Source organism: Crocodylus siamensis, chromosome 13, assembly GCF_052110815.1.
Source record: "Crocodylus siamensis isolate JL-2025a chromosome 13, ASM5211081v1, whole genome shotgun sequence".
Classification (NCBI taxonomy): domain Eukaryota; kingdom Metazoa; phylum Chordata; order Crocodylia; family Crocodylidae; genus Crocodylus; species Crocodylus siamensis.
Window position 1 is genome coordinate 12,224,971 of NC_143407.1, and position 24,807 is coordinate 12,249,777.

The 24,807-nt window shown below is 41.7% G+C and overlaps 1 protein-coding gene across 4 annotated transcripts in view; it reads left to right on the top strand.

Moving 5' to 3' along the window:
- The window catches only part of KDM5B (lysine demethylase 5B), an 84,425-nt gene that overhangs the window by 40,859 nt on the left and 18,759 nt on the right, over positions 1–24,807 (top strand). For 2 of the 4 annotated variants that reach the window (XM_090025226.1, XM_090025228.1), the window contains 12 exons: positions 1,731–1,893; positions 3,532–3,651; positions 5,630–5,824; positions 6,239–6,420; positions 7,756–7,880; positions 8,548–8,719; positions 10,502–10,616; positions 14,168–14,523; positions 15,984–16,122; positions 18,399–18,578; positions 18,871–19,029; positions 22,930–23,415. In XM_090025226.1, coding sequence (XP_089881352.1) covers positions 1,731–1,893; positions 3,532–3,651; positions 5,630–5,824; positions 6,239–6,420; positions 7,756–7,880; positions 8,548–8,719; positions 10,502–10,616; positions 14,168–14,523; positions 15,984–16,122; positions 18,399–18,578; positions 18,871–19,029; positions 22,930–23,415 — 2,392 coding nt within the window. The remainder of the gene's footprint in view (positions 1–1,730; positions 1,894–3,531; positions 3,652–5,629; positions 5,825–6,238; positions 6,421–7,755; positions 7,881–8,547; positions 8,720–10,501; positions 10,617–14,167; positions 14,524–15,983; positions 16,123–18,398; positions 18,579–18,870; positions 19,030–22,929; positions 23,416–24,807) is intronic. The other 2 variants (XM_090025227.1, XM_090025229.1) reach the window with 1 other exon arrangement.

The window sequence follows — 24,807 nt, forward strand, 5'->3', positions numbered from 1 at the left end:
TTGGGAAGCTGGTCCCAGTCTCATCTCCGCCTTGGCCTTCCTGACTGCCCCCTGCATCCCCGAGCAACCGCAGTATAGTCGTCCCTGGTGATGGCCCCTCCCTTCCAGTGGGTGTGCGCCTCTCTTTTAGCCAGGAGACATTCCCCGATGCTTTTGGTGAGCCATGGGGGCTTTTGTGCCCTCCTGCTCCCTGTGATCCGTGTTGGGATTACCTCCCTTTGGGCTTGGAGGATCATCTCCTTAAGGAGCAACCACCCTTCTTGGACACCTGGCTCCCCTCCGGGACCTCAGTGCTTCCCCGACTATTTTCCTTAGCTCTTTGAAGTCCACCTTCCTGAAATCTAGGGCTGCTGCCTTGCTGCAGGCCTTTGCTGCCTTGCTGCAGGCCTTTGCCGCCTTGCGCTGGATGGTGAATCCCAGCAGGCGATGATCACTGTCGCCCAGGTGGTCGAGCACCTGCAGCCCCCTCACCAGGTCGTCGCCCATGGCCAGCACCAGTTCCAGCAAGGCATCTCCCCTGGTGCAGCTGCATACCTCCTGGGTTAGATGGAGGTCCTGCATTTTGGCTAGGAGCCTACATGAGCAGTCAGACCTGGCTGATTGCTCTTCCCAGCAGATGTCTGGAAAGTTCAGGTTACCCATTATGACCACGTCCTTTGACCTAACTACCTCCATGAGCTGACTTAAGAATTCCTGGGCTAGCTCTTCTCCTTGGTTGGGTGGTCTGTAGTAGATCCCCACCGTTAAGTCCCTTTCCCTGCGACTGCCTTGTATTCTAACCCAGAGCACTTCCATGTGCCCCTCCTCTGACTGTGCTACCTGGTGGGGATGTGTATTCCTCCTTGATGTAGAGCACCACACCCCACCTTTCCTCCCTGTCCTGTCCCCCCTGTAAATAAAATACTACTGGTAGCTTATAGCCCTTGATATTCACCGCCCAGTCCTCCTTGATGTAGAGCACCACACCGCCGCCCAGTCATGTGTTGGGTCCCACCACGTTTTGGTGAGCCCCACTATGTCTGGGTTGGTGTCAGCTAGCAGGAGGGTAAGTTCCTCCTGCTTGTTTCCCATACTACAAGCATTTGTGTAGAGGCATTTGAGGCCTCCTGTAGATGTGTGCACTGGCCCCCTAATCTCAGCATTGCTCTGGCCCCTGCTGCTTACCTGTGTATGTGTTCCACTCTTCTGTCCAGCTGTGCTTGTGGGTGCTGCTTGGTTTAGCAGTCCAAGGCTTCCTCCTCCCTCGTCTTCCCCTTCCCCCGACAAGCTTCTTTTATCAGTTTCTGCAATTCTAAGTTAAATTGCTTGTGGGCTCTCTTTTTCTCCATTTGTTAGATTATTTCTGTCCCCAGTATTACCATAATATTTGCCATACTTGCTGGCCTTCAGATGGAGTTTACTGCGTCCTCGGTTAAAGAAGCACAAACTACTAAAATAAGTGTAATTTTCCCAGTATCAAGTAATGATAAAAATGGAACTCCACAGTGCATTTCTTGAGGCACTTTACAGAATTCTTTAAGTTATGTACTAAAAAATCTAGTCGGTTTGAGCTGAATCAGAAGGGAAACCTGTAATTTTAAAATGTGAAATGCTAAGGCAGTTCATAATTTTAGCTGTTTCATGGTGTTGCTTCAGTTTTCTTTTTCTTGTGACTCATTGTAAAGCAGAAGTCTCTAGACACTTTAACAAAGTTGTAAGTGTTTTCTCTTTCTCTCTAAACCTTTTTGCAGGGGGGAGCCTAAGACTTGGTATGGAGCTCCAGGATATGCAGCTGAACAACTGGAAGATGTAATGAAGAAGTTGGCTCCTGAGCTATTTGAGTCTCAGCCAGATCTTTTGCACCAACTTGTCACCATTATGAACCCAAATACGCTGATGGCCCATGGAGTGCCTGTATGTCATTGAATTTCTGTGCCTACTGTCCTTCCTCCCTCTCCTGCCTTGTTTTGTATTGGTGTTAAGTCTTTAGCAAATAAAATTTGCAGGTAACTTCCAACTTGTTTCCATTTTGCAGCTGGGATATATTTAAACAGTTTCTTCAGATTGTATGGACTGTGGGGGTTTTTTTGCCTTCCTCTGTATCAGGGGTGTTGTCCTCTACCCAAGACCTCTTGAGCTTATATCAACAACAGTTTTTATAGAAGCAGGACATTGGCTGACATGGTTCTCCTGTGGGTTACCTAAGGCAGGTTAGGGTGTTAGGTCTGTGTTGCATCAGGGTTGATGGTGGTCTTATGTAGAGTTTAGACTGTGGTTGTATGGGATGGTTTGGATAGGGGTGATCCTGCCTCAGGCAGGGGGTTGGAATAGAAGACCTCTGGAGGTCGCTTCCAGTCCTACTTCTTTAAGATTTTTTTTTCCCCGTCTTTGATTCTCACTACATAAGAGTAGCAACTAACTGATTATAAGTTTAATTTCTCTTTTGAAGTAGACTACCGGCATTCATGTGTCACTTCTGTGAAATGAGAGGTGAGGACTCATGTTTTAGGTGGTTCTCAGATGAAGTTCACAAGGTTGTACCAATGGTTGATCACAAGGTCTATGTTCAGAAAAGTGTATGGAATAAATATACTGTGTTCTGTAATTATGATTTATTGAGGTTGCATTACTTGACTGCTTTAGATAATTTCTATGATTTACTATTTAAGTGCTGGGTTGTAACTCAAACCTTACTGGGTGCAAGAGAGAGTAAGGCCTTTGCCTTTGCCTGTGTGGCAGAACAAGAGCTTATCCTGAATCTTGAACCCAGGGTCAGGAGAAACATCAGGAATCTGCGCTACCCAGTACCTCCTCTATTTAACTGGTTGGATGTGGGAAAATTGAGCAGTCCTGACTGTCTGCCAACAAATCTGACACGGGAAGAATGTTTCTTGTAGTAAGTCAGTGCCACTTACTATCCTACCATCTGAGCAAATTCAGAGGTTCATATGAGGAAGTCATGTTAATTTCCAGTGTTCTTCCTGGAGCAGCATTTCTTTGCTCCACCACTAAATCCAAGATGGAAAAAAAAACTTGTGACCCTTTCTCACCTTTTATAGAAAGATGGCTATCACAGAATTCTTAACAAACAAGTAATAAAGTATTTTTAGTTATTGTTAGCAGTAAAATTGGGTATTTTTTGTTAGTAAGTACAGATTCTTAGGTTGTAGGGATGTCTACCATCCTTATGGAATATGTACTATCTGAGCAGCATCTCTTGCAACACTAACAGTGGGGCTGTATAACACTCTGCTGGGAATCTTATTGTCATTTGCTCTGACTGTTTCACAATCGAGTGCTGGCATAAGGAATTCCCCTGGAGTCTTCTGAGTACAGATATAGGTGCATATTGTCTCTGCTGTCTGGGGCTAGTGCACTGGAATGCTAGTACTGATTCAGTTTTTTGGGTTTTTTAAGCTGTCTAAGGATTTGAATATGCCCAGTTACCATAAAGTTAACGGAAATCAGATGTCTGCGTTTTTCTAGGGAGCTCTGAAAATCTCAGCCCGCAGCTCTGTGTAGACCTTAACTGTTGGTTTTTGTTTTTATTAGGTTTACCGAACCAATCAGTGCGCTGGGGAGTTTGTGATTACATTTCCAAGAGCCTATCACAGTGGCTTTAACCAGGGTTTCAATTTTGCTGAAGCTGTTAACTTCTGCACAGTTGACTGGGTATGTTTCTGAACATAATGCAAAATTTTCAGGTTTTTACTCCAGGTTCTGGACAAGGCCCTGTGTATGACTAGAATATGGGAAATCCAGAGGCTACTTAAATTCAGGGGATATACTAACTGTTTTTTTGAAGTAGGCTGTCTTCCATGAAAGCTTGTGCCTTTCTGAACGAGTTAGTCTTTAAGGTGCCACCTTGCCCTACCTTTTGCCCTCATTACAAAAACAGAATTACTTGGTATCTGGCCCACAGATCCATTTCTACCTCAAACAGCTTTAAAGAGATATTTGTGGCATTTTTATCATATATTGTAACTGTTACTTACTGCAGTCTTGGATGAAGATTGTGTCCCAACACCTCCAAGTTCATCTTTTCCACTTAATGCCAGTTAAACTGTATGAGAGAGGAGGAGTTTTTGGTGACATCTCTTACGGGGCCAGTTGTTTAGATGGGAGAAAGTTAGAAAAACATTGGGACACAATGGGTGCATCTACACAAGATGCTACTGCCTACTGGTTACAGCACATTTATTTAGTATTTGTATAATCAAGTACTAAAATGCAGTAGCATTGGCAAATACCTTTTTAGTGATGCTACGGTGCAGTGGCTTACTAACACTGTTGGTGCTGTGATGCGCTACTGCACGGGTAGCGTCTTGTGTAGATGTGTCCAGTGTGCCCTTTTTCAGGTCTGGACTTTAGGTTAAATTGCATGTATTCAGAGCTGCTATTTTTCAGTATTTTTAAGCTATTGGAACACACAAAACATTGTTCTTGCATTTGAGAATTCTCCAAATCGGACATTTTGCACAGAAACAAAAACTGTTGGGATTCTTTTCCATGGACTGTTGTTCTTAAATTGCCTAAGGTTTGCAGCATATGTTGGGAAGTGGTAAACGGTCCTCTGCAAAAAAGCATCAGAAAAATTGCGTTATCACTACAGAAATATTAAGAGGTTTATGCAGCCATCTTCCAGAAAATTGAACTTAACTTTTCTAAGGGCAGCACATGAACTGCACATCTCTGTTCATGTCCTTAAAAGTATTAGTCATCTAATCCTATATGAGAAAAAGGAAGACCCCTATACATAGCAAGGGTTTTGCTTTTTAAAAAGTTTTTAGTCCAAATAAATTCCTCCAAAAGGAGGACCCCCCGCCCCCCTCTAGCAACAGATTCCACAGACACAGGCGATCAAAACACCTCCAGTGATTTGCTGTGTCATATCCGTCTCTTGAAATAACAGCTATTTTGGATTATTCTCAGTTTGGATTTTCTCAACACGGATTCATCATCCTATAGACCAGTGTTCATTCACTTGCATGGAGCCCATTTGAAAAATTAGTGGTTGAACAAGCAATAAGGCTCAGATGCTGTATACCTGGGTTTCCAGCTTTTGGTACTTGAGTTGTATGATTACATCAGAATATCAGCTTTTAAAAGAAAATAGTTTGTGTTCCAGTTGCAGTGCGCCCCCCCCCTCCCCGAAATAAACAATCAACAAAAAAACCCAACAAAACCAATACTAGTAAATGCAGCCTATGTATAACCAAAGCAGTAGTATTTGTCTGAGTCAGTAGACAGCCCAAAATAATAGCCATTCACTCCTTCCATGGCTATGTTCATAATGAGCTAGACTCACTCCTTTGGGGGTTGGTGTGGTATGCTTGAGGTGCACTTAGTTTTCTTATTTTGGCTCTGAAGACAGCAGGCATCCAAGATCAAATGTGAAGTCGATATTCTAGGTTTATAGAGCTTACTCATGGTTTCATTTTCTCTTTAATCTCTGTATATTTGATGAAAAAAATGTATATTGTTTCTGGAATGAGTTGTCATTGGCTGTCTTTTGGATGGCTAGATATAGTACTTGTTGAACAGCATAAATGGCCTGCTTTCAAATCATTTCCCCTCTAAAGACTTTCTGTGAATAAGATTTTATTTATATATTTTTGCTGTCTCCAAACCTTGTTCCCCTTCCATATAGCTGCCATTAGGTCGTCAATGTGTGGAACACTATCGCCTGTTAAACCGCTATTGTGTATTTTCTCATGATGAGATGATATGTAAAATGGCTTCCAAAGCAGATGATCTTGATGTTGTGGTAGCATCTACAGTTCAAAAAGACATGTCTATTATGATCGAAGATGAAAGGGCATTGCGTGAGGCTGTGCGTAAACTGGTAAGTTTTAGGAAGTGAAGTTACAATTTCTGGACAAGCATTAAAACATTGGTTGGAAATGCATTTGTGGCCTGCATTATTGTAACCAATTTAAGATGCATATTTTATGCTATCCTTGCTGATTTTACTGTCATGAATAGTTCTGTTTATTTCAGTGGAACTACTTGAGTTGTGGGGGGTCGGAGGGCATGAATGCAACTAATCATTAACTAAGTTTTTAAGGTCTGTCTTTTTGAAAGTTTTATGGCTTCTTAACTAATTGATCCATTAGCCAAAACTTGGCTATGTTCACATTTCCAGTATCATATTTCTGGACTCTTATGAGTAGACATTACTTAGCTACTGATCTCCCAGCCTAAGTTAATGTATTCAGTTTATTATACTCTGAAGATTCTTACAGTTGTTCTGTTGTAGGGAGTGACTGAGACTGAGAGAGTGGCTTTTGAAATGTTGCCTGATGACGAGCGCCAGTGTTTAAAGTGCAAAACCACTTGCTTCATGTCTGCTGTTTACTGTTCATGTAAACCTGGTTTACTGGTTTGCCTATATCATGTAGAAGATCTCTGTTCCTGTCCCACTTATAAATATAAACTGGGGTAAGTTTCAGCCAGCACCAATATTAAGTATTGGAAATTAGAATGTGCTTTTCGTAAATGTTAAGGGCTTGATGATGTTCTGGCATCACTTGCAAAGCAGATTAGCCAGGCTTGATGCCATATGCCTGCTTCTCTCACAACCAAACTTACCAATCTGAATCGGGATCCCAACAATTGCATGTCCTGCCATGCCACATATGCATGGGAGGACATGCAAGTTTTGGGATAAGGGATGAGATTCCAACTGTGCCCTTTTTACCAGTACAGGTGGAGCCTAAGATCACAATCCCAGACTCTACCTGCACCAGCAAATTCAAAGCGGGGCATCAGCAGCCCCACGTGTATGATGGAGGGTACTCTACTTTGACCTTTTTGCCAAGAGCACCCATGGAGTAATTGCAGATCTGCATACCTGCAATCCTGCATGTGGGACACCCAGTGTTCACCTTTGACCCTGCTGCATGGGGCAGCCAAGAGCTGTGCCATTCAGCTTTCCCCTCCCCCACTCTTCCCTCATGTGCAGACCCCTGGGCAGCCCTGGTTGGAGACTTTATGGTGCTCTGGCCCCCACCCCCATGCTGACAATCAATACGTGGGGACTCTGCAGCCTGAGGCTTGTAGCTTGGCCAGGGTTGTCCCCCTTTCAATGCTGACTCTCAACTGATTGTCAGTATGGAGTGTGTTGGGAAGTGTGGGACAGCCTAGGGTGCCACGCTTTCAGTTTAAGGTTTCAGTATAAACTAGCCACAAAGATGTTATATGTAGGATGTCTTTGTAGCTGGTTTCTCATTTTATTGTCATTAATTGGCTGAATGTGTGGCAGTGTTACTGCTTATGTCACCATCAGTGTGTTAATCGCACCATAAGTATAACACCTGCCAGGGCCCACAGTGTCTGGGCATGGAACCTCTTCTTGGGTGGTATACAAGACTCACTTTTCTCATTTTACAAAGTATCTTTCTTCTACGATATCTACAAGAAGTTGATTTGCTAACTTATTTATATTAACAAAAATCTTTGTTTCACCATGTTGTGATAATTCTAAGGTTTTCTAAGGAACTGAGTGATCCTACTATTTTTCCCAACTGCTTTTCCTTTTTGTGTTCTCTCTCCCTATTGTTTTTCCCCCCCTTTGTTTTGAAGAGCTCACAGTTCAGTTTCGTGTGGGAAAACAGAGACCATGGCTATGTATTTGTACTGTGAAGCACCTAATGTGCTTGGGAAGTATAAAATAATGATCACTGGTAACTAAGGTGATGCAGTAATGTAAACCATACTTTATTTTGGTTGTTAAACATGCCTTGTTTAATAGTTTGAATTCTGTAACACTTCCAGCTACCGGTATACTCTTGATGATCTTTACCCAATGATGAATGCATTAAAATTGCGTGCAGAATCCTACAATGAATGGGCTTCTAATGTAAATGAAGCTTTGGAGGCAAAAATGAATAATAAAAGAAGTATGTATTTTTTTTCCTACTTTCTGGTTTGCTACATTAGGCTAAAAATGTTGTTGTTTCTTGCTCAGCTCTTAATTTCGGAAACTTACCACTTTTGTCTTGGAAACTTAGATGGCAACCCTAAAATGATATAAATAAGTAACTGTTTAAAACTTTAATTGTTAATAGCCTCTGAAATTAGGGAACGCTGCATAAAGGTTAAGGATGAAGAGCAGTCCTATTTTATACGTGAACTGCTTCTTTTGTACTCTTCTTTCATGTACTTAGTGCTAGCATTTCCTGGCCCCCTCTCCAATTTCTAATCATTAACTTTACATCAGGAATGTAGTGTTGCTGAATCTTGGGACTCTAATCCTTGTGTGGATAGAAATTTAGCCTTCTCACCCTAGCTGCTGGTTGTATTTACAAAGACAGAGCTGGGAGGAATATACCAGGGCAGTGGGGGTATCCTGGAGAATAAGAATGTCAGGTCATTAAGCATTGATTTGGTCTGATAGTTGCACATAACTGTCGCCATGCATGTGAAGAAAAAGTGGAATTAGATTAAAAACTTACATTTCCTTAAATCAAATAACTGATATTTAGATAGGAATGCTGTTGTTGTTGCACTGTAACATTCTGTTTTATGAATTAGGACAATAACAAATTAGATGTTTTCTAATTAAAGAAAATATCCTCTTCCAAAAAGGCCTCATCAGTTTTAAGGCTTTGTTAGAAGAATCAGAAATGAAAAAGTTTCCAGATAATGATCTGCTGCGACACCTTAAGTTAGTTACCCAGGATGCTGACAAATGTGCCTCAGTTGCACAACAACTTCTTAATGGGAAAAGACAAACCAGGTAAGTGTGTGTATGTACATTTGTATGTGTACATGAATGCACAAGCATGTAGAGGTTTTGAACAATTCAGGGGTAGATTTTGGGAAATCCTTTCTTCCGTGGGCTTGAAAATTACAGCCTTCTCTGTCCCTTCCAAAGATGTTCTACTTTACTTATCATATGCTAAAAAGTTCATGGACTTGCAGAACCCTCACCGAGGCTCTTGTTCCACTTTATATACTTTCCCAGAGTAAGAGGTTGCTATGACATTATAACTTGTTTTTTCTCAGAGAGATTTTGTTGAGCACCCAGGTCCTTTTCTCTCTTCCCAAGAGGAAAGACCTATTATGATATTTATGGACAAAAATCATTATGAACCAAGGCTGTCCAGCTGGTGGGATTAATCTGAAGTCCAGTCACCGTTCCCCCTCAGCCCCTCATCATTCCAGCTGCAGCAGCAGCCAGGGTTTCCAGGCTTCTTCTACCTCCTCTGACATTTGCATCCTGCACCCACCCCAGGGAGCAGTGCAGTTCTGGGGGAGTTTGCAGCACAGTGGAGCCTGTGGCTGAGGAGCTGAGGGTGAAGGGTGCCCAAATATACAGTGCAGTGATATCTAGGGCTTCACCCCCATGCAAGGTGCAACAAGATAGTGGGGAGCTGCCTGAGATGTAGAAGTTGACATTCTTGCCTTAAACAGGCAGGAGCCCACTTTACCCATTTTGTGCCATGAGGCAGTGAAGTTGTGATAGTGGTGCAGACATCTTTATATGCTGCATGGAAGAACAGAATACCTGAGAAGAAAGGTCTAATATTACAGGCCCTTGAAAACTTCAGTTATTCATCATCTCTTCTGCAATTTGAGAAAGCTTAAGATAGAACTTTTGCTACTAGCAAAAGCAAATGTTCTTTTGACTAATTATCCACATACACTTCTCACTGGTAGGTGTCTCTCACAGCCTGTACTTCAGTCAGAGACCTTTTTTGCTTTAGCACAATTGGTAGAGTGCACTTTCTTTGCTTGGGTACAGCCTCCCAGATCTGGGGGTTGGGTCCAGTTCCCCCTTCCTGAAAAGCAGAACTACAACACAAGATGATGACTTTGCCACATATACCAGCCACATGTGTTCTTTCCACTTCCCTGGGTTTCCCTTGTTTGAGTTCCTTCTGGTGCCACGTTTTTCTTTAGATGGCTTTACCCAGACCTGTTTCATACTTGGGGTTCAGGGCATGCCCTTCCAGTGCTGAACTAATTCCAGCTCTATGAGGTGCCTGTTTTGCCTAGGGGAGGCCCATATTCCTGAAATTTGTTCAGGAAATGTTTTCATGAGGAAGAAAAATCTCCAAGACCTCTTAGCTCATAAAGGCACTAGGTGAGACTCTTGAAGAACTTGATCCCAGGCACAACTTGAGATGCAGCTGGTGAGGGTCATAAGAGGTAAAAATAAATAAAAATTTGCCTCTGTGACTTCATTTTACAAGTATGTCAAGAGTAAGAGAGAGACCAAAGGAACTGTAGGTCCCTTATGAAATGCAGAAGGAAGTGAAGTTACAGGTGATGCAGAGAAAGCTGAAGCATTTTATGCTGTTGCAGAATTCCCAGTCTGGATTGTAATGTACAGGACTTCTACTTCCTTTATAGTTTTTACTGGCCTCTCACGGAGCATATTATGACTTTTGAAACATACTATGCTCTGTATCTTTAGATTTTTTTTAAATATCTTAATGTATTTTCAGAAAATGTTAATTGTTGAAATATGTTTTTCTGCGATCTCGCAACTCAAAAAACACCTATGTAATTTCAGATATCGTTCTGGTGGAGGGAAGTCCCAAAATCAGCTGACTGTGAATGAACTCCGGTTGTTTGTAAGACAGCTATATGCTCTACCCTGTGTCCTCAGTCAGACACCATTACTGAAGGTAACTTTGAGAACACTAGGAGAGACAGGAAGAACTTGTATTACATGAGGATTGTGAAGAATTGTCCACTTGATTAGTAACTAAATGGATGTTAAAATCTCCTAACAGAGAGACTTATTTAAATGATCAGGCCTGCATAATTTGCATCCAGGAGTCCTTAAAAGGAGTTGCCTGAGGAGATCTCTGACATACTCGTGTCTATTTTTAGTAGATCTTGGAATACCTGAGAAATTGGAGGAACAAAAAAAATGCCAATATTGTACTGTAATCCAGAGGGGAAAGTGGGTTGACCTGGATAAATATAGCCCAATTAATCTGACATCAATCCTGGGCACAATAATCAAAAAACGGGCATGAAATGTAGTTAAATAATTAAACAATAGGAATGTAATTACTGTCAGTCAGTACAGACAGGTTTGTGGAAAATGGGTATGCGCTACCAAACCTGGATTCTTAGAAAATATTACAAGTTTTGGTTGATAAAAATAGCCCAGTAATTATAATGGATTTTTTTAAGGTGTCTTGCTTAGAACTGGATGATTTTCTCATTAAAATATCAGTGCCATATAATGTCAGTAAAGATCATTTTAAGTGGATTTAGGACAGGTTTACTTATAATTCTTGGTTTCTCCACATAAATTCTAGCATTGTATATCAAATTCAGTGCATGAATTAATTTGTTTTTTGTTTTTGGAATACCAGTATTTGGAGTTTTATCTATGACCTGGGGCTCTCATAACTATTGTTGATAAAGTTATTAGGAAAATGGTTACCTTAACCAACCTCTGAGAACCTTCTTACCACTTACGGCTTTGAGACTAGACCCACTTATGTCCACATCTCTTCAAAAATAGATATAATAATTGGGTTGTTTTCGGGGGGGGCGTTTCACTACTTAATAGTTATCTAAACAGTTATTTAAATGTTTTGTTCCCCTTTTGGAGTAAGACATCAATGGGTTTTTTTGTTCCTTCCATCTTCTATACAAGGGCTATAACTGTACTGTGTGTGCATGTGAAATAATCAAAATCAAATCTCCAGGATTCAAGATTTATCCATCCGATAAATACAGCAATTCCCTTCAACAACAGACATTTACTTAAGCCCGCTATAAGGTGCTGGTTGGTATACAGACCTTCTTCAAAGCGCATGCTAAAATCAAAACTAAAGGTTTATCTCCTAGGGACAGGTACGCAGGCCTCTCCCTCTCCAGCATGTCCCAGTATCCATTCTGATGCATCCATTATTAGCTTCCATTTATTGTGGTGTAAGAAGCATGCATACACAAACCCCTTCTCTAGAGCAGCTGATGCAGGGTAAAGTCTCTTCTGACTCCCTGTAATTTGTTTTATCATACCCTCAGCTTAACTTTTGCCACTTTTTTTTTATTCTTGCACTTTCTGACTATAGCTTTCTTTATCAGGACACACAGTTTTCTACTCCTTGTTGATTCTTTGCTTAGTCTTAGTATCCTTTTTGAGATGGTTGTTTCCTCCACTTAGAAATGAATCCCTTCCCCACAACATTTTTTCCCTTTTTTGGAAGAGGGGGATTTTGGCTTATTGGTTAATTCACAGAAAATGATAATGAGCTTCCAGTTCTATGCAGCTGTAAAAAAAAGTCTAACTCAATCTTGCAGTGTTTTAGGCTAGGGTGTAATAGAATCAAGGGAATCCTAGTATTATTGTACGAGGAAATGAGGGTGACTTTCTGTTCCCTTCCTGATTTATCCAGGTGCCTAGATTTGGCTGTTTAAAATATGGGTATATTCTATGCTGCAAAAAGACCGATAGGCAGAACTGATTATAGGAACTTTGGCCAGTGTTTGTACCATTGAGATGGAAGGACAAGAGAAGGCTGGTAGGGAATGGAGACACCTGATAGAGAGCTACATGTACTAAGTCACTTATGTATGTAAGAATTAGCATTAATGTAAGTGTCCTATTAGGTGCATGCATTGCAAATGTTATATAGTGTCTAGCTACATCTTTAGTTTTTGACTTTTTCTTTTCCAACACTTGCATAATTAGCTTCTCTCAGGTATGCACTTAAAGGTAGTGTATTGTCTGTAGCTTCTTTATCCAAAAATCTTCACTGTTTCCTCTTCCTCTTCTGGTCATGTCCAGTGCTGCAGTCATTATTGCTGCCTTCTCTGTTGCTACTTTTTTCTTTAAAAAAAAAAAAAAAAGCAGGGGGGGATGGCCAGCCTGTGGCGCAGATGCCGCTAGTGACATGGGCAGTCTCTGTGTGTGGCATATAGCAGATTGGGTAGGGGGCCAGCAGCATAGTGGCAGATAAGACAGGGAGCAGAAAGCCAAGGAACAGATTATTCAGGGAGCACAAGGTGAGGATCAGAAAACAGAACAGTAGATCAGACCAGGAAAGGGAATGGGATGTCACTCAGGAAGGATTTGGGGTCATTAGTGGCACACCTATCAAAAAGGTTGTCCCCCCACTCCTTTAAAGGACAAACGCCTGGAAACTCCTGTGCAGATACCCTACTTCTCTTTGCTAAAGTTCTTGGCTGTGGCTACATAGATCTTTAAATCTCTGTGGGTTAGCCCTGTTTCCTTGTTTAGATTTGGTGTTCACTGTCTATCAGCTGTGATCAAGGGCAGGAAGCCTTCAGGTTAGGGTATGCTAACCCCCGCCTTACAGCAAGAGAATTAAAGAGCTCAAGCCAAAAGAATGCAGAGAGATTATATGATTACATTATATAAATACTTTCATTTGGAGAAAAGAGTACTAACAGCCTGTTAGTGAAAACTAATGGCTGGAAGATGAATCCTGCCAAGTGGAAACTGGAAATAAGGCTTTTTTTACCATTTGGAAAAGCTGTCGTGGGAAGAAGTGTTGGATTCCATCTCTCTTCTCGCATCAAGATCGAATGCCTTTCCTGAAGAGACAGACAAGATTCTTTGCTCAACACAAGTTATTGGATTCACATTACAGTTGGGAGGGGGTAGTAATTGGGTGAAATTTAATGGCCTGTGATAAAAGAGATCCATAGAGGATTTTGTAGTCACCTTTTGAGCTCAAATTCTACAACTTTTTAAAGGAAAACACTTAAACTTCAATACTTTTTCAAATGGGAGGCCTGATATTGCATTCCTTGTCAATACTGTGTGATTTAAATTATTTTAAATCTAAAGGAGTTGGAAAGATGTATTTTAAGATGCATTTAGATGCGTCTTTAATAAGCAAGCTTGTCTTGTGGATTCCAAAGGCTACATCCTCTTCTTTCTTTAATGTGTTAAGTCTAATCCTGTTCTGCCTATCTGTTTTACATCTAGTTTATTAATTCACTTCCATCTTACCCCTTTGATCATAAGTGGATAAGGCCCACCCACCTTGTGCAGCAAGTTTTTAGGGACCTAAACAAGGTTGAATCAGATTCATCTTCAAGCCCCATAGGTGGAGTGGTGTATTTTGTTTTGTTGTTTGTTTTTTTTCCAACTAAAGGAACAACCAAGGTTATTCTCTTCTTAGAAGAGGAGCTTTTTACCATTGCACTGGCTTTCTTTATTAATTGCTGCTGTTGTGTATTTCAGGATCTTCTTGATCGTGTGGAAGCTTTCCAACAGCATAGCCAGAAACTACTTTCTGAAGAAATACCCAATGCAGCAGAACTACAGAAGCTCCTAGATGTCAGTTTTGAGTTTGATGTTGATCTTCCACAACTACCTGAACTGCGGATACGCCTGGAGCAGGCACGCTGGCTAGAAGATGTACAACAGGCTTGCGCAGACCAAAGCTCCCTTACTCTTGACGATATGAGACGCCTCATAGATTCGGGTGTTGGTTTGGCTCCTTATCCAGCAGTTGAGAAGGCAATGGCTAAGCTGCAAGAACTCCTTACTATATCTGAACACTGGGATGACAAAGCCAGAAATTTGATAAAGGCCAGGTAGAAGCTAAATCTTCTTAGTGTTGTGTCCTGCATGCTGTAACAGAAAAAACAAGCTAATCTCAGTCTTGACCTTGTTTATGTAGTCATCCTCATTTCTGAATGTATGAATAGCAAAGAAGTATTATTGTTCAGCTTGAGTCAGATAATGCACAGAATTGCATGCATTAGATTAGTGGGGGCATGTGGGCCACAAATCAACGCTATCTTCAAGAGGAGACTGGATAGGCACCTGGCTAAGGTTTTATGACCCCTGCCACTCCCAGTGCTTCTTCCTGCTCGTGGCAGGGGGTTGGACTAGATGATCTGTCTAGGTCCCTTCCGACTCATTGATTCTATGAAACCCTCCCCAAGTGTCACTTCAGTCCTTTAGTCCTGCTCAGTTTGCGTCTCTGCTTCTGCTCCCTGCCCAGTTTGCCATTGTTCTGCGTGTCGCTTCCTCCATCTGCTGTATGCCGCACACAGAGGCTGCTTGTATCACAGGTTGAGCATCTTCATAGTAGGTTATGAAATGGACAGATATTTCATGCGCATATGTTTGGTTTACATAGAGCATGAGGAAGAGTAGTAAGTTGAAACTTCATATCTGTTTCATAAGGATTATTACATCAATAATTTAGACCAGTATAAGCAAGGTATGAATTGAAACCAGTGTATTATTTGTACCAGGATCACTTGCCCATGTAAACACTTTTATACTACAATGTAAGAGTGTCTTTCATGGTTTAACCTTATCACTTGGGATGGCCTAGCCACTCATAAGAGAGTAAGTACATTCAGATTGGTAGATATAGTGGTATAACTATAGTTGTATTAGTAGAAGTGGTGAAACTTTCCTGTGTAGACAGGCCTGAAGATGCAGAGGTGATTTGCTCAGGTCAGTGTGGCCATTAAAGGAAAAATGTTCAGCTATTAAAAACTTACTGCTGGATGGATGCTTAAGAAGTCATAATTAAGGCTGTGATTTTTCACTGCAAAAATATGGGGGTTTAAAAAGCAAAATCAGTAGAAGCAGCTAAACAATAACCTTCTGAGTGCATTTGTTTCCAGTGAGTATTTTCGTATTGGAGTTGCAGCGGGCTATTACTTTCTTTTCTCCTGTATGCCAGCGTATCTAGTGAACTAGATCTCTTAGGCCTCCTTTAGACATTACATGTGTTTGCAGGATATATGGACTTGTCCAGAGAAGAAAAAATGACTGATCTTTCCCCAAAATTGCTGATTCAAAAAGCAACTATTTTGTTGTACTGGAACAAAAATCTGGCCATATCTCTACTTTCCACGGTGCTCTGCTCTTCCTCCCTCCTGCCACCCCCCCCCCCAAAGGGACAAACAGAGTAAGCGGTTGGCTGCCTGACCGTTTTGTACTTAAATTTCCCTCCCACCATGCTTTGAATATCAGAACTAAAGCTGAACTAGATTGTCACATTCTGAATAGGATGTGTGGTTTTTTTTCATAGACCGCGGCAGTCACTAAGCAGTCTTGTAGCTGCAGTAAAGGAGATAGAGGAGATTCCCGCTTATCTCCCAAATGGAATTGTGTTGAAGGATGTTGTGCAGAAGGCCAAAGATTGGCTACAAGAAGTGGAGGCCTTGCAGGTAGGTGAAATTAATCTGTCGTCTGTTCATTTGGGGATATCCCTCAATACTGGTGTATTACTATATATTTTTTTTTCACATTAAATGTACCTGCCTTATTGTCATGCCAAATTAAATATCTTGGATTTGTAATGGCTGTTGCCTTAAAATAGTTGTGCAATTAAATTATAGCGATTGCTCTGTCTCAAACAGTAGTGGACCTTATTTATATTACCTTGGTCTGGAGTTAACTCGCTAAGGGAAGTATTGATGCATAAAAAATGCAACACATTTACCATTGTGCAAACCTCTACTCAAGGTGAAGCTCTCCAATTGCCAGTTAACAGTGTTAAAATATAGTGCAGTTATTATGTTTTTGTACCATTATCTAGCAACAAGAAAAGCATCAAATTATTAGACTTCCCTTAAAGATCATTGAAGGTTAGCTTTCTCCTAGTCTTTCAGTTGCAAACCTTTACATGCTTACAGCCCATTCTCAGCCCATTCTCAGAATCAGAGGGTTGAAAAAGACCTTGGGTCATGTGGACCTTCTTTGTATGAAATCAGGAATTCTCTTTCTAAAGGATACTCAATGGGAAATGTCCACATGGATGAAGTAGGGCACTCCCATCTTTAAGCCCCATAGTCTAGGAGCTTGGGTATACCCAAGAAGTGGGAGACCCAGGTTCTAGATTCTCATCGACCTGAACCCACATTTCCTACTTCCAAGAAAAGCACCCTGACCACAAAACTGAACTTAAGCAGGGTGAGAGCATCTGCTTAAGCATCTGCTTTCTGCACAATCAAGAATTATGGGACCAGAAGGAGTGGAAACCAAAAGAGGTACCGTGACTATGGCCCAGTGAGGAGGCCACTTCTCCGGAGGGAAGGAACCCTGGTTTGGAGATAATGGGTTCGAACTACCTCTGGTTGAGGAGGGCCCAGATATCTCCCACTTCCTGAGAAGTGCCATAACTATTGGACAGTTGGGCTAAAACATAGGTAAGGCTGCCCTTCTCTCTCTGTGACTGGTTTTCCCTTAGGAGATGGATAAGATAGAAGAAAGATACGTTTTTGGGTAAATGAGGATTGTATCTCTCAGGTGAGCCAACTTTGTTTTGGGGCTAGCCACAGAAAAGATTTAAACATCTTAAAGGGGAATTATGGTCTGGCCCTCCATGTTCCAAGCTGCACGTGCTTTGCTGGTAAAAGCCTTATTGCTAAGACTGTCTTTTTATTTCAGTCGTAGTACAGCTGCTATCCTGTCTTTAGGGAATGGTATTTTCAGAGACTGGTGACTAGCTATTACAGTGTATTATTCTGTAGCATGAAAGGTTTTGTTTATGACCCGGTCATGTTAATTGTATTTGATAAGTATGTATAGTGTCCAGGTGACAGGTTCAAAGTTCTAATGTTTGCTACCATTAAATAGACCAAATACCTTGTAATAATTATGAACAGCCATCCATGTCAGATGAAATGTCAGGGGAAATAGAAATCCATTTTATTTAAGTTTTTGGAGTATTGCCTATTTTTCATGTTCTTTAACATTTTGCTGTACCTGACATTTTCCCTTGAAGCTATACATCTGTTAGGATTTCTGTTAATTGCCTCCAAAGGATTTATAGATGCTCTGAAACAGTCAAACTCTCATTTTCTTATTGGACACTTGAAGAGAATATAAAACAGTGTGGCTGGATATAAAAGATATTTTTGTCAATTGAACTACTTTTCTTTGAAGAAATTGCTGTCTAGCCAGGCTAGTCTCTTGTTGCACTTCCCATTCCTCTGTTGCATTGGAACAGCTTGCTCCTGCGCCCTTTAAACAGGCCTCATTTAAAGTTCAGCCAGCTCTCCTGGACTCCTTTTCTGTTCAGACTTGCTTCCCAGGAGATCATGGCCACCAGTTCTCCCATTTCGTTTAATCTGCTTTTCTGAAGTTCAGTGTCCTTATTCTTCTGCTTTCCTTCCTTCCTCCTCTCAGGATCTTGAGCTCTATCATTTCATGGTTAGTGTCATCCAAGTTACCTTCCACCTTCACATTCTCAACCAATTCCTCCCTTTTTGTGAGCAGTTGGTGTACTTAATGTTAGGGGCATTTTACAAGATCTAGTTGTCCAATAACTTGGATCAAAAATTGGAAAAAATAACTAATAATCTTCTAATGCTTTACCAGACAAAAGAAGTACTTTAACGATAGATTGTTTTACAAAACCTTTTTCCAGCTTAGCTCAAAGAGCTTTTTGTCTTTTGTCCTACTTGCAACAAGTAATTCTTACTGTTTTTTATATTGTTAGGGTGGAGGGCGTGTGCCAGTACTTGACACGCTTGTGGAGCTTTTGACAAGAGGTCGCTCTATCCCAGTACATCTGGACTACTTGCCAAGGCTGGAGTCCTTAGTGGCAGAGGTTCAAGTGTGGAAGGAATGCGCCAGCAATACGTTTCTGACGGAGAACTCCCCTTATTCTCTTCTAGAGGTAAGATATCTAAATCACACGTGTCCTCAGAGTTGATGTGCAGGCAGAAGCACATTGCAGCAGTGGGTGTTAATCCCATAGAAGAGTGGATCCATCGCACCGTGTCGAAGGTGGTTGCATAACATTCCATTTCATGCAGTTCTCTAGCTCCTTTTTATGTTCCAGCTTAACTGCTTGTTGGGCAAAGCTTTATGTGTGTGTCTGTTCTAAATAGTATCTATGTGTATAGCTATGTCAAGCCGGGATTAATGTTGAAGATAGTTGTGCTTTTTTGTTTTCTTTTATCTATTAGGTGTTATGTCCCAGGTGTGATATTGGAATATCTGGGTTTAAAAAAAAACAGAAGAAATTAAAGGAGCCAGTACCAAGTGGAAAGAAGAAGGGCACCAAACTGGAGAGTCTGAGTGACCTAGAAAGAGCTTTATCTGAGAGTAGGGATACTGCCTCTGCGGTACGTAACAAAACTTATCAATAGGCCTGTCGATATAAATTCAATTTAAGATTTATTCCCGGATTTGATGTATACATTTTTTATTTTTTTTTTTAATATATATGACTATTTGTCTCTCTCACCACCTGCAGTTATCAAGCCCGCTTTCTGCTGCCCAGTTTCTCATTGAATGAGTTATAGATTTCTGAGGGATCCTGTGCTGTTGCTATCAGCTCCAGAACTAAGTCTTGCCCCTTTCTTTGGAGCCTCAAAAGTTTGGTCTCCAAAGAGAAGCTGCCTTCTGTGTTTCTGACCAATTCGTTTCATTCTTTTCATTTGTTGTGCAATAGCAATCTTATTTCAGCTTCTAGTTCTTTTCTCTCTTCAGCTTGGCAACTGCCAGGCTCCCATCCACTACTACAGTTTATTTATAGCACTTCTTCTGTCCACCCTCCCTTTCATCCCTAGCTGAGCACAAACTCAGACTGCAGAGCAGTTCTGCACTCTTCACTAAGTCCAAATGGAGCTATGTTTTTGAGGCTACCCTTCAGAAACTTGTGAAAAAGATCTCTGCATTGCCTTCCCCTAGCCAACTGGCTTCCCCTCTTCCAGAGCATGGAGCTCTAAATTAAAATGAGATAGTAGAGCTTTGACACCTTGTTTTACTGTGGAAAATTTAAGCAGGAAGGATTCCCACTTGGGTCTGTTCACATATTTGGAGAAGTTCTCCAGAGTTGCAGATATCTTTGAGGAGCTTTGTCTTAACTGCTGAAGGGGAATTAGTTTGTGGGGTGAAAATTTAGGAATTTCAGTGCAGTTAAAGGAACTAGTTCAAGACTTTGTTTAATACAGAAAGTGGGGGAGGGGTCACTCTCTTCAGCTTTCACAACTTGGACTCCCTATTTTAAACAGCTGGTACCCAAAGCAGAAACACATGAGGTCTTCATTTCTCACGCATCCTTGAATACTAGCAGAGTAAATGAGAAATTGCATCCAAAACACGTCACCTTAGTAAACAAAGCCACAAGCTGGGAGCTTTTCTGAGAAGCAGCCATACAATCTAAGCTGGTGGTGCCTAACCTTTTGATCCTGCAAGCCAGATAAGCCAGATCCTGCATGAGGTCAGCATGGGGGCGGTCAGTCCAGTCTCCTATGTTGGATCCAGTCATATGGGCCTCCCTGTAGGTCTGGAAATTTGGCAGCGGGGGAGCAGCAATTAACACAGGCACCATTCCTGCACTGCCAAATTTCCAGACTTGTGTGGAGACCTGCAGGCCAGATAACATGACTCTGTGGGCTGAATCTGGCCTACTGTTCTAGGCAGAGAAGAATCTGGTATTTTCTAAAGCAGATCACAGTAAGGGTATGATGGAACAGAAAGATGAAAAGAGAAAGCATGGTTTTGGAGACTGATTGTAGCATCCAAAAAACTTTCGCATTTTGTTCCAGGTTACCTTGACAGCTCAGGCACTGACAAAGAAATGTAGTTCAACAGGGATTCTGCTTGGGTGTTTACACAGGACTCAACCAGGAATATGTTTGTTTGTCAGGTCAGGTTTCATTCTGGCACAAAGAGAGACCTGAAGTCCAAGTTATACTAATTTCTTCATGGTGGTTTGGATTCTTTTTACAGTCAAGAACCATAGCAAGACGGTGGTAATTCCCAGCATTGGTATTTGCACTGCTATCTAGATCTCTGTGATTAAGCACCTGCAAGCATCAAGACTTCTCAGAATAACTAGATTAGACAAATATGCAACAAATCTTATCTCCCCAACATCTTGCCTGTTTCTCTTATCCAGAGCAAAGTGGAAGAAGTCAAAGCCAGCTCTGTAACCTAATCATTCTGTATAATTTAAAACTTTCTGTACCATTAAGCTCTGTCTTTCTAAGAGACACGTAGAAGGCATATCTTTATCAAGTTACTAATTCTAACAGTGCACTGTTTGTTAGAGCCCCAAGGTACCTTTCTGTCTGTTGTAAAAAATTGTTTGGCTCTCACTGCAGAGCAGCTGGAGTACAGCAGTAAATCTGGCTTTTCGTTTGTAGGTGGGTTAGGTGGGTGGGTCGGTTGATGTCATGATGCCCTTTGCAGCAAAGGCTTGGGCAGTTTACAGGAGAACAAAGAAACGTATAAAACAGGAGAACAGGGCAAGAGAACAATATAGCGTATACAAGCAAGTAGTGTATCAAAATAAAATAAAAGCCCCCTACACAAGTTCTGTTCTAGCCTTGCTTACTAAAAACCTGCCCAAACAGGAAAGTCTTACAGCAGTTTTGGAAGATGCCCAGGCTTGGGCTCTGGTGGGCTTCAAAGGAGAGGGAATTGCAGAGTTGGGAGCGACTGCCAAGAGTGACCTTCCACACATTTGTGCCAAGTGAACTTTATGCTAAAGGTATTTGCAGGAGGTTGCTCTTGGCTGACCTTAAGAATTGTGATAAGGCATAAGGGAAAAGGCGGTTCCTTACATATGTAGGGTCAGACTGTTTCAAGCCTTATAGGTCAAATCCAGCACTATGTACACAAGGAAAAGACTACTGGAAGCTACTGTAAACCCTGGAGGACTGGAGTTGTGAGCTCCTGGTGACCCACTTCTGTCTGAGTGCAAGCTACTGCATTCTGCACCAGCTGCAGCTTCTGGATACTCACCCACATGTAAAGTGCATTGCACTAGTTCAGCCTCGAGGTTATGAAGGCATGGATAGTGGTAGCCAAACTGGAATCTTAAAAACAGGGTTGCAGCCTTCCTACCACATGGAGCTGGTGAAAGGTGCTCCTAGTCATGGCCACCATCTAAAGATCCAGGTGCAGTAGAGGATCCAGAAACACCTCAAGGCTGTGAACCTGAGTGACAACAGAGGTGATTTGTAGGTGTCCCAGTACTGCCCAGATCAAGCAATATGCCCACCGCCATCACCTCCTTTTTTGGTCTGGATTCGGCTTCAACTGGCTCACCCACATCCAATCCCCAACTGCAACTAGGCACTGGGAAAGCACTGAGACTGGAGGGCCCAGATCAGATGAGAGAGAGAGTGGGGTGTCATCAGTAAATAGAGGGCACTACACTCCAGTTCTCTGCATGATCTTTCCCAGTGGCCTCATACGCATTGAACAGCCGGTGTGACAAGCTGGAGCCTTTGGGGCAACTCGCAGGAGAAATCCCAAGGGAACAATGAGTGTTTACAGCCCATCATCATGACCTCCCTGCTAGGAAGGAGTGGAACCAGTTTAGATTAATCCTGTGAATCCGCTCCAGGTCATGTAAATGCTTTAACCAGGATACAGTACCAAACCACCAAATTCATAATGGATAGAACTGATATTTATAGTACTTGCAGAAAGGTCTGTAAAAATAGAGGATGTTTTCAGAGGGGCCCCACAGACTTCACTGCTTGAAAACTCTGCTGTAAATGCATGAATCCGAATATGCTCACACATTGCATATCCAAACAGTTTAGTCAAAAAAGAACATTAAATTGAGGCTTGCCCCTTGAGAAGCATCTGTCAACTACATCTGCTCTTTAGTGTCTGAACCTTTGGTTTCAAAGTTTAAATGGGCTTTTGAGGAAGTGAAGATAATATATTTTTATATGTGTAAAATGGGAATTGGCCTGAGTAGGAAGGGATATGATTATTTTGCAGAGTGTGCAGCTTTACAGCTGTGAAGCTGAAGAGGCTACAGGTGGAACTGACACAGAGCATTATGCCAACCCTTAAAAGTTTGAAGTCATGAGGGGAGGGATGGGGTGTTTCAATAGACAGTATTATCACAAGGTTTAATATGCACGCTGATGCATCTTTTAAGAACGCTGATGTGCAGAATTCACTCAGAAGTCCAGTGAACAACCTTAATTTAGAGCGGATTCTGTTTGTGGTCAGCTGGGAATTAAATAATAATTATTTTTTTAACTCTCTTTTAGATGGCCACACTTGCTGAAGCCCGTCTGAAGGAGATGGAAGCACTTCGTTGTCTGAGAGCAACAAATGAAGGGAAAGTGCTAGCTACTGAAGAGGATGGAGAGATGAAAGTTTGCCTGTGCCAGAAAGAGCCAGTTGCCCCCATGATACAGTGTGAACTCTGTAGAGGGTTCTTTCACACCAGCTGTGTTTCAGCACCCAGCATTTTGCAGGGACCTCATGTGTGGCTCTGTCCTCACTGCCATAGATCAGAAAAGCCACCGTTAGAAAAAATCCTACCTTTGCTGGCCTCCCTGCAGCGTATCAGAGTGAGGCTTCCTGAAGGAGATGCTTTACGGTATATGATAGAGAGAACTGTGAACTGGCAGCATAGAGCGCAACAAATGCTATATTCAGGGAATCTAAAACACATACAAGACAAAGTTGGCTCAGGACTATTGTACAGCAGATGGCAAACCACAGCAGGCCAGCTGCCAGAGACAAACAAGGTAAGACTGAGCTACTTGCAGCTTCCCTGCTTGGAGGTGGAGTATGCACTTAAAGAGCAGTTTGCAAACCTTTTTGCATTTTGTGGGTTCTATTTGAGACATCTTGACCATAAACTCATCCAGCGTCTGCACACACATTCTAGTGGTGCAGGCTCACTCTTAAGTCTTAGTTTTTCCGCAGCTTTGAGGAAATACTTTTGGCTCGTCATGTATTTATTGTGCATGTATTCTTTATATTCTCCAGCAGCAACTTGGAATGCTGCATTCCTTCCCTGCTATAACTCTGAGAATACTCTTATCTTTCTTATTGTTATATCTGGTGGGCTTCCCTTCTGCTGTATTCTGCCTCCTGTTGGCACTGCTGTGTAGAACTGGAGGGGAACTGAAAGATTGTTTCACTTAGTATTTGTTTCTAGGGAGACCCATGATTCTGTTCTTGAGTCTGTCCTAAGTAAAGAATTTAAAGATTTCTTTAAGTAAAACCTTACCTGCAAGCAACTGGTAACAAAGTAGAAAAATCTTCCTTCCTGTTCTGTCTGTTTACATTTGCTCCTGGGAAGTATTGTTCTTGAAGTTCTCACTGTGGTGTGTTAACTGCCCATTGTCTTCATCCTTTATAATGAAACCTCCAAAAGTTCTCTGTTTAAAAGCACTGTATGAATCGACCTACATTGGGTGCTTTGGGTGGAATATATTGCCTTGTTAATAGATTTTATAACCCTATTTCCTGAGCTTGGAAAATGATGATCACTTTTACAAAGCAGAGTAAAAGCATTTAGCCAAGATTCACTTTTGTAGATGTAAGATTTGTTTTTTCAGAGGCCTTGAATGCACATTCATTTGTGTCATTCCAATATAGCGTATCCAGAGAGATTTAAGTACATTAATGGTAATGTATTTTTAGAGTTGAAGGCAAGAGAAACATTGCGATCCTTTTAGCTTGAATCAGACCCATCTTACAAAGCCCAGTGCAGAGGGGAATGTCAGAAATATGCTCTGACACGACAGTTATCATAGAAAATGCTTCTCTGTTTAAATTTCCTGTTTCAAAGTGATCTGCAGTGGAGGCAAACTGTGCTTACACTTTTTTCTGGCTTGCTTTTTTGCGTTGCCTAGAGGGAGGGCCTGTTCCCACCCTCCCTCCCTCCCATAGTTAGGCTTTATAACTCACAGTAACCATGTTTAAAGGTCTCAAAGTATTTGCCTGGAGTCTAAAGAACGTAGAAGTTTTAACAGAGTTTTAAAACAATCTGTCTGAAAAATAATCCTAAAGAAATTAAGATCAGGGTCCATACTCATTTCATAGTGTATATATATTCATCTAGCTCAGGGCTGTCAAACCTGTGGCCTGCAGGCCCCTACAGCCGTCTCTTACCTCCCACTACCACATGG